The sequence below is a fragment of the Apostichopus japonicus genome, chromosome 21 (assembly GCF_037975245.1).
Source record: "Apostichopus japonicus isolate 1M-3 chromosome 21, ASM3797524v1, whole genome shotgun sequence".
Classification (NCBI taxonomy): Eukaryota; Metazoa; Echinodermata; class Holothuroidea; order Aspidochirotida; family Stichopodidae; genus Apostichopus; species Apostichopus japonicus.
Genome location: NC_092581.1, coordinates 10,867,561 through 10,878,388, shown reverse-complemented (window position 1 = coordinate 10,878,388; position 10,828 = coordinate 10,867,561). Strand labels below are relative to the sequence as shown.

General features: G+C 35.7%; 1 protein-coding gene across 2 annotated transcripts in view; it reads left to right on the top strand.

The window, feature by feature from the left end:
* The first annotated feature begins 212 nt into the window (after window positions 1–212).
* LOC139962683 (uncharacterized) overlaps window positions 213–10,828 on the top strand; it is a 35,895-nt gene continuing 25,279 nt past the window's right edge. Inside the window, exons 1-3 of one of the 2 annotated variants that reach the window (XM_071962863.1) lie at window positions 213–473; window positions 9,576–9,751; window positions 10,059–10,130. In XM_071962863.1, coding sequence (XP_071818964.1) covers window positions 9,582–9,751; window positions 10,059–10,130 — 242 coding nt within the window. In that variant the 5' untranslated portion in view covers window positions 213–473; window positions 9,576–9,581. Of the gene's footprint in view, window positions 638–9,575; window positions 9,752–10,058; window positions 10,131–10,828 lie in introns of both variants that reach the window. The other variant, XM_071962861.1, reaches the window with a different exon arrangement.

Below are 10,828 nucleotides of genomic sequence, written 5' to 3'. Positions count from 1 at the left end.
AAACCAAGATACCGTGGCTACTCTTAAAGTTTACCGTCTAGGCATTACATGTTATATATATATACACATATATACCTATGCACGGTTTACATTGCGAATGAACACTATATGCACACTACTGTCATGATATTGTTAAGTGGTCTAATATTTTCAACACTGTAAATATATATATATATATATATCTATATATGACGTCATCAACCGTGACTAACAAAATATGTGCACGGTTAACTTGTGGTTGTGAGATTTGATTGAAAAATTGCAGCGAAGCGGAAAGACTAGCAATACAGATTTTTGTTTTGTTTTGTGTTTTTTTGTGAGTTCTCGCAGCATTGTGTGTGGAACAGGTGGGAGGTATTACCGATATGTTGAATTCAGTAATAGACTTGTGAACGGAAATTGTACAAAGGCTGTGTCACGCATATATTGCATATAGGCCTATAGCATACACAACAAGTTGAATCTACTTAGAGGTATAAGCTACAAAAACGAGTCTCGTTAATCTCATTTTCAACTTGATTTCATTCTTTCTTATTGTGACTGTACGATCTTTGGTTGATTCCTTTAATCGGCACTGCAGAAAGACCATTACTTCTAATAGGCTAGTTATATCATTTCAGCTGTCCATTTATTGGTGGTGAGTATTCTTTCCTGTTTAACTGTCGTTCACTAAACTATAATTGATATTGGATGTTAATAGTTATAACGTTTGCACGTATACACTTATATTGTGGTTATCTGATCATAGCCTATGCAGTATCTATTTCCATTCCAAGGGGATTCGTAATAACTCACTTGACGGAACATCGCTATGATCATACGGTTACTGTCTCGATGAAATTGGACTGGAGTGCATCCAATTTTTTGTTGGGCGGGGGGGGGGGGGGGGGGTGGCGCCTGGAGGGATTTTCGTGCGTTTGTGTGGATTTCTTAAATGAATTCAAAGTTGGATTATCCCTTATATAGGCTGATAAGGTTATATACCTTAAGCCCTCATTTGCATCAGACCCTTTAATGTTCAGATTGGTACATTACATTTAGAGGGTTTTGTTGAGATTTTGTGCATTTTGAGTGTGCAAAGTACAGTGTCAATTTGTTTTTGTTTTGTTGGTGGGGGGGGGGGTACAATTATGACAAAAATCTAGAGCCGGGAGGGTTTATGTTCAAAATTTTCGAGTAACATTTGCCAAAAGAGATCTTAAAATTCAGTTCTTTTTCATCGTTTTTTCTACCAAAAAGTTCCATTAGATATAATAACAACTGAATGACATTTTAGGTCATTCATTCCCTTTAGCCCAAGTTAGGACCTCCGTATGCTTCATCTGGGCTGGAAAAATAAAGGGGAATGGATGTAAACCGGCCGCTCAGGGAAAAAAAATGATACTGCAGGCCACAGCGAATCTTTGGGCCGAAAGACTTAAGGATGTACCTATAAACCCTAATGAAGAAATGAAATTATTACATTATATGGACACTAAAAAATCATAACGTTCATTGTTTTCTAGAAAAATCCCAAGTGTAAAACCTATTTGTATACAAACATACCAAAGTTACATGTAGGCCCATATCCCTTTGTCTCTTTCAGTGAATTCATTGTTTCAGTTGATTTATTATCATTATAGTTTAAAACCTTGCCCCGATATCATATAGTTCTGCGGTCTGCATCAAACTAGGTTTTGAAGACCTGATCGCTATTCACAGAAAATTTGGATGTGGGCCCCATGCGGGCCCGCGGGTCCACTACTGATGTAAACTTCCGTGAAATGTCCCACATACTCTATAAATAACAATATGTTATCATATATATATTAACTTATTATATATTATCCTGTTATATATTATCTTATTTTATTTTATATTATCTTATCTTATTACAAATACTTACGTAATGAAAAACATTACGTTAAGATGTATCCAGCATAAACTTCAGTGTGTCGAAGAAGAGGTTTCGACTCGGTTTGGGATGGCAGTGGGGGGGGGGGGGTTGGGGTTGGTAAACTAAAACATTTGACAATACTCAATCATACTAGGATTTTCGAGATTATCTTCGGAATTTGTTTTATGTAAAAAAAATCCAACAATACATTACGTGTGTATGTGCTAGATTGGTTGAAAGTGATGCCTAATTGCAACTAAATAGCTGTGGTTTACCACTAGACGATTTCAGTATAACATCATATTGACGTATGGTCAGTTATATAAAGCCCTTTAAATGCTGACACCGTGTTTCATTTTAAGGTTGAAGAATAGCAAATTACACGAGTTGTTTACGGCATTTTACGATGATTAGATAGAGGGTCATAAAGTACACACATGGTAAATGAAGCCATCATTTCGACAGTTTAGTGAGTACTGCATGCATGTGATATATTTATATATTGAAGTTATAATGTACGTTTTACAATCCCAACAGGATCAATGACTACATTCTCGAACCACACCCTTCTCCATGCTGTTACATGCGTTTGACATCTTCACATTGATAATCTTAATAAATTCATATACGATCATCATTGTCTTCCAAAATTGAAAAAAAGTTTACCATATAAGTTAAAGCCTATAGCTTTTTGAATAATTGGAACACAACTCAACAACTGAATGTAAGGTGTTGCTGAATCGTATTTTGATACCTTTGTGCGACATGGAAATATTTCGTGCAAATGCTGTGATATGTGTCTGTCAAGGTGTTAAAGGTGTACTGTTCATGAAAACTCTCTTTATTATAATATATATAACCTGTGGCGTACCTAAAATAGTTGGCACCCAGGCGGATCCTTCATTTGTCACCCCGTGCTCAGAAACGCCTTCCGGGGGGGGGTCTAAGGGGAGGGGTGTTTTTGTTTATGTAAGGTTGCTTTGATGCAAAATGGTGCTATATTTGGCAAAGTTTTCAACTGATTATACTGGGGGGGGGGGAGGTCTGTGGCATGAGACCCCCTGACTGATACCCGGGGAACAAAGAAATGATGGCGCATCGAAGTTATCTGCATGTAGCCACGTGGTTATAATTTGCTATTGTTCCATCATAAGAACTCCAGACAAGTGTTGCTCTGATAATTTTGTATTCAAAATAATATTAAGATCAATAATCAATAAACTTTAGGTTTAAAGTTGTGATGTTATTCTGAGAGATTAGCTCTTGAAACTGTACTTGAGTTGAAATTGGAATGGATTAGATTTTGACCTGAATGTGTTATTACTTTCATTGTAAAATTCACTTCTCTAGTTTATTGGTAAAAATACTTTACTTACGTTTCAACTAGGGACTTCCCTAGTCATGAAAATATACTTAAAACTATAGTTTGTGTTGGATTTTCTATAAAATGTTGCTACAATATTCAACATCTAAAGGGAAGACTATTGAAAACTTAAAACTGTCATGCGAGCCCATCGGAATGGCACTACGAATAATGAAATAAAGCAAAAAGGATTTCATATGGGACAAATCAATACATTACATTTTTGATACACATTTTATTTCTGAAAATGGATTAAACGGTGATGAACAACTGTCTGTAAGGAGCAACCAATGATTTTCATCCCATAGATCTCTCATTTAGTCTTAACCCCCCCCCTCCCCTCCACCTCCCCCTCCTCTCCTTCCTCTCCCGGTCCTCCTTTTCAGCAAACCAAAATAGTGAAAGTAGTTGTTGGTATAAACTTGTGTGTAGACCTTACTATAGCCATAATTTGTAACCAAAAAACCTCAGAATGCACAATTTGACGTCTGAAATTTCATTCCCCCACACACCCCCACATCCACCCCCCACAAAAAAATACCAGTGGGTTTAAACGACCACACACCGAGCCACCTCTTTATAATAACCGCGGGTTTGTTCCTGACCTTAATAACGTCCCAAAATTGTCACATAAAATAGACGCAACAAAATTTTAAACGAAAGTTAAGCTTTTGAAAACAAAAATTATTATGATGAAATCAACGACTACGCCATTGAGATTTCTTTCCTGCAAGGTGCTTCGTAAAATACTGATTAGTTAAGATTAAAATATATTGTAATCTTCAAACTCGCATGTATACTTAAAAACACACTATCTTCCCAATATATGAGCTATAGAAATAGAAATTTCTTATTAATTTAATATCCTATTAATTAAACTTTTACTGGCAACTATTCCCGTTACCGAATATATGCACTGTTACGTTCGGTTTCGATGTTGGCCTATCTATTTGATTGTTTCCTACATAGGTCACGTAGTATATAGATATACATTATGAACATATTGAAGTTGGGAAATTTCCCACGCACATAATGGCATCATATATAGTCCGATGTTACTTAATTCATTTCCCTTTTGCCAAAACCTACGAAATCCACCTTCAGATTGTTTATTTAAAAAAACATTATTGCATTACGCATTTCCTTTTTTTTCATTGTTATTAACAAACGTAAACATACCTGGCTATAATTTAGTTTTTGTTTCTAAATTAAAACTATTTTTCATAAAGGTTGACTTCCTGGATTCTATGAAAGACGAAAGTAAAAGCCCTCGTATCCTCTTCAGTTGGCGTTAATATGTCAATTGTCTTCTTGCATTGTAGGGAACTATACTTATACGTATTGAATTTGATTGAATGTCTTCCCTAAAGATTCTAGGCATTTCACACATTGTACTTTCCAATAACATACCAACGAAATATACAGACGCACGCAGAGTCATGTAACACAAACTAAATGTCCATCGAACAGTTAAAATAGTATTGCTAAACATATACCGTCAGTTTCCTTATACGAGGAGGGGGGGCGGGGGCGGGTGTGGAGGTAGGGGCTGGATAATGGGTAGGTGGGAGAAGAGCAATCAATGGTTTTCTATACCGCTAAAAAAGGAACGTTTTTCTATGAAAATTGAAATTATAGCTGCTACGTCAAACGTGTAGTACCTACTAATTGGGGACTGACATGACTAGAAATTTATGCTACAAATATACGAAAATAAGTTGAAATTATACAAGCATTTTTGTTCGGTATTAAAGATAGCAAGAGTCTTAATTCCACAAATCGTTTGATCTATCATCGTTAAATAAAGACATTGTTTCGGTTTGTTGGTATACAGTCAACAAGTGCGTTAAGAAAGCTCTAGAAACAATAATTTTGGGTTATTTGTTCAGGTCTTGTCATCGGAAACTATAACCAATAATAGTCCAGTTAATATGAGTATTGCGCTAAACAAGATGTTACCGTATAGTGATGAACTAGACCTAGCTTTCACAACATCGTTTGGCTTCACTTTTGAGATAATCATATGCTGAGAGACTTGTCAGTTTACTCCTACATTCAAATTAGTCTTACTTGCCGTTGCTATGGTAACTTGAAAGCATGAAATTTGTTCAAGTTCAAGTTAAGTGAGTCATAATTAGTTTCGCGCCATAAATAGTTAAACAACACTATACTCCGAACAGTAGAGCGCTATTTCCGACCGAGAGATTTAATCTGGGGGAGGGGAAGGGGTGGGGGACTGGCGTAGTAAGGAGCGGTTCATAAATGTGAAAGGGCCCCCAAAGGATAGCTCAACCATGGTTTATACTTGGGTGGCAATATGTTATATTTGGCACCTCTTAATGCTCGGATACGGTGCTCTCGGGCTTCCTCTGTTGAGGACAGAATTTTTGTGAATTCCCATTTTAGTGGATATCGGGTGGGAATTTTTTTTCTGTTTTCTTTGTTGGTTTTGTTTGTTAGGTGGTAGACTTCATTGAATGTTTCTTTTCGGCACTTGTCACGCCAACGTCTAAGGAGAGGGGGGGGGGGGTAACTTGTTTCAGATTTTAGACCATTAACGTCTACCCTTCTTTGTCATTCGATCGATTGCTATCCGATTAAGGGATCAATTTTGAAACCAATTAGGTTGTTTTGAGACAAGTCTATGGTGACTGGACGAACACTGACGTTTTAACAATCAAACGAACAAAGTGATAATTGGCTTTAGAATTACAACATTTTTCTCAGACCTGTGTGAAGTAGTACCGATTGTGTACAATGTCATTGGCTGGCAGTACAGCTTGCCGCAAGGTGTTCTCTGCCTCTGTTTGAGAAGAACATCAGTACATATCATAGAGCTGCCGATTCTCATAGCTTTATCAGTTAAAACTGATGTGTGTTATGATTTCTTAAAATGTGATACATTTATGACCAGTTGCTACTAAGAAAGACTTAGCCTATATAAACAGAAAATACTTAACACATAATCATATGCACAATGACTGACTGGACTAACTAATATAAAGGTTTCGCTAAGGTCCACATTTTAACAGTACACAGATGACACTTTACTGCAAAACGCTTAAAATCTGCAATTTGTTCAATCTCTACAAGGTTTACTTAAATATTAGTCAAACGTATTTATAGGGATAATTTTGTTATAAGACTTATATTTATAAGCAGTCATTAGTTGAAACAGCTTTTGAGTAATGAATTCGTCTGTTATTAATTTTTCCACAGTTACCTCTGTTGACAGGTCTAACATGTATGTTACGGTGTAATAACACACTTCAGTTTATACTGATTAACGATTGTCTCATATTCACAGTATACAAACTGATCAAGCCATGTATGTACATGGTCTAACACGTGTTACGTTGTTATAAATTTTAGCTATTTCATTTAAGCACAAAAATACAAATAACGATTTTGGCTAAGATAGATCTTGGAGCTATAACCAATAGCTACATGGGTAGATTCAACTGTACCCGTCCCAATATTTGTTATACATTTTGACATAATATATGCAGTGTTATATTGCGTTACGTCGATACGATCTTTGTACTACAGTTAGTCTTACATACATACATGTGACCTCAGATTTGATTGAGGTTGAATAATTCTGGTACACCAAAAATATTTTCCTTCTATCATGTATTGTGAAAGATCAGTCGACCGTTCCATTGGTTTATAGAGTGTAAATATCTCAGATGTGTCAGGTCGATATGCCTTACGCATGTAAAGGTGCATATATACAGGCATATATCGTACGGTAATATGTACTATATAACTTATATATAGATATATATATGTATATATATATGTATATATATATATATATATATATATATATATATATATAGATATAGATATATATATATATATATATATATATATATATATATATATATATATATATATATATATATATATATATATATATATATATATATATATATATATATCCCAGTGGAGGCTGGAAGATTTTTCCACTGTTCTTGATTGTCCAACTCACTACGAATTGAATTGTATACATATAAAAAATAAATAAATAAATATTTATATATTAAGTTATATAAAGTTAACGTTGAATATTAACCGTCTTCTTCAAGGTCAATGCATTCTCACATGACATTAAAACATTTAACACAATGTCATAGGTAACTTGGCACATCCACATAGCAAAGTATGCACAATTCAAGCACCCCCCCTCCCGGGGCACTACAGTGCACCCGCCCATAGGGTGCAGCCACAAACCGTTGCACGCAACTATATTTACAACTTACCTCTCAAAGTCCCCGTCTATAAACCTGGGTAAAGAGAGGCAATGGAGATAAGTGTCTTGCCCAAGGACACAACTTATCGGTCTGGCCAGGACTCGAATCAGCAAGCCTTAGATCACAAGTCCACAGCCTTAACCACTTGACCACAACGCTTTATGAATTTATAAGTTTTCTTTGCACCGTTATACCACACGATACACATAGCGAACACAGTTACAGATCTTACAGTTTGTACCACTGACAGTAAAAACTGGATCGTGCTATAATTCGGTAGCATGTGCTATTAGGGTTGCAGTAAGAACTGAGGATATGTGTAATTCCAACAAATCCAGTTGTTTGGGATTTGTTGGAATTACAAATATCCTCAGTTCTTACTGTAAACTTAATAGCAGATGCATACCGATTTATCAGATTTGTCAGCACGATCCAGTATTTACTGTGGTACAAAACTTTAAGATTTACAATAGTTACTGTAATCTCTGTGTGAATCGGCTGGTTATACTACAATGTAGTATGGTGTATACCGATACATGTCTCCTATTGGCCCCACCGTGGATCCGTCAGTGGATTGAAGTGCATCATATCCATAGTTTGCAGGGAAGTGATACATTACAGAGAAAGATCATCTTAACATTTTGAAGGCACCTCAACGTCTCCATACTTATACAAGAGTTCATTAACAGATCTGCGAAACAGTAATTCTACTTATGGTTATACATTATTTATTGCATCTATTTTACAAAGTGACATTGCATCCGGTAGTTATGGAAACGTTAAGGTGCCGTCAGAATGTTATGATCTTTTTCTCTGCATGCATGTTTGTTGCAGTCTCATCACTTCGTTGGAAAATGCTGAAAAAATGCTGACATTCTGCTGCGAGGTTAATTTATCGTTTTGTTACAAAATTTTATTTTCACAAGTTTTACGAATTTTGTTCATTCTTAAGTCAACTATTAAATTATTAACTGGGCAATTGAAAATGACTTTCGTTTACATACAAAAAAACATCTCAACATTTTGACGACAACAACACGTTTCTATATGTAAGAATAAGAACAATCTCAACCAGCCACCCACACGGTGATATTGTCGGTCGATCTGTCGGTCAGTTTATGTGTAGTTTATTATAATTAAGAGCAAGTTTTTCAAACAGCTATTTTGTGTCTGCCACCAGGCATACAGTCTATGGGTAAATTAATATATCCAAGAGCAAGTTTTTCAAACATATATTTTGTGTCTGCCACCACGCATACAGTCTCGGGTAGTTTGTCATAATAAAGAGCAAGTTTTACAAACAGCTATTTTGTGTCTGCCACCACGCATACAGTCTATGGGTAGTTTATTATAACCAAGAGCAAGTTTTCCAAACAGATATTTTGTGTCTGGCATCACAAGTTTGTTATAATCATTTTCCTTACCTCGTCTTCATAACAAAATAATGGTAAATCCCTTTAACGTTATCTTTTATGTTGACTTTTAAGAAAACTTTTGAAAAGTTTTCGGTGTTGAGATCCAGTATCACTACGGTTCATAAGTTTGAAATATTGTAGGCCCGTTCCCTTTCAAATAATGAGACCAAAATACAAAACAAAAAACATCGCGAATAAAAAATAAAAAAAATTGTCGATAAGTTGTTTCCAAAGGGTATGAGCGAATCATCCATAGCCTCTGACGAAGTTTTTATTATTTCGAAAAAATGTCTAAGTTTGTTCATTATGATATTGTTATGTTATACAAAGACAATGTCTTTAAATGTCGCACATCATATATATGCTTCATTCTTCTTCTTCCTTTTCTCACCCATACTTCATTAAATTAATCACGTGCGAAACCTTTCGAATTGAAGTAGGTTGCGGTAACAGGTTACTATTACGATACATACAAAATAGGTTACTGTGACTCCGTACCTGCAACCCCTTGCAAAGAAGTTATGGGATTGTAATCAAACCAGAGGGCTGAATGTTAAAATTCTGACGTCACTGTTTCTAATACCGTTGTTGTAACAAGGAAGTGCGTTCACGTTTCATTCCCTTTGTGTGTTTTTTATTTTATTTTTATGTTTGCATAATTCCAGGTCGAGATGAAGAAATCATTTGGTACTTGGTTTCTTCTGGCTGTCTTAGTTAGATTGGATTTCAGTGCAGGTCAAGCCTCGTGTGGCAGTTTAGCGACAAGCTTCTGCGCAGGGGATGTACTGGACTTACTAGACACCGGCATTTCTGATTCTGACAAGACCATAGTGAGACATCTGTAAGATATGATTTTTTTCCTTCTGCTTCTTCTTCCCCACATATTTAGCGGAACGATTTTTATTTCAGAAATTAAACATATATTAACCAAACACCAATCCCACTGAACATTGTACCTGTTAATTACAATGGCGAATCACACCACGGGTGGTATATGCGTCGTATCTTTGTATTGAATATATCGTCCTTGGGTGGCACATATGGTGAAAGTTTATGTTGTTGACTTAATAAGAATTTGATTGTCTACTTTGTTTAATTCTGATTTAAAATAGTCACGTGATCTTATCTGCATATTTCTTTCTTCTCAGATTCATTGTTACAGAAAGCGTAGTTAACTTAACCAACGATGCACTTCGTGCCTTTGCAAACCTTGAATCATTGTAAGTGCATTTACTACCTTAAAAGATAAGAGGGATATATACTGGAAAAGAATTTAATTATATTAGATTCCGTTTTAATATTTAACCCTGCAACCGTTTGCTAAGTTAGTGACAAATGCAATAGGCGGGAAGAATATATTTTTCTTCCAAAATTCTTGATCAGACATTATGGAAAGAGGCAGTTCTGCACTTGTTAGTGACTTAAATAGTTTATATGTTTATTAATGTAAAAGGGATGAAATTTATATATAACCTAGACTGTCGTCGAATGCGCTTATCTGGTTCTTTTACGTTGGAAAACAAATAACAAGTAGATGATTCTATACTAACGCAGTAAACTTTATTGAGCAACGGCCATCTTGTATTATGAATTATACGACTTGAACATCAGGTAGCATACGCCCATTAAAAGCCCCATTGACCTACACACTAAATCACAAAAGTAATGTGGTCTCTAAGTCTAGATAGAAGTTTTCACTAGCTAAACGCTACCCATCACCGGATAGCTGACAAGTTGGCCTTTCATGGCACCATCAATTTTCCGTATCATGACCATGTAGATATTTTGCTATCATCCGAGCCGGAAGTTTTCGTCACTTGAAAACAAACCTCTTCACTCAGTGGTAAACAAATTTCCTACGCTGCTCCTGGGAGGCCTAAAGGGGTCTAAAATTGCCTCAATTGACCCAATTTTCTCA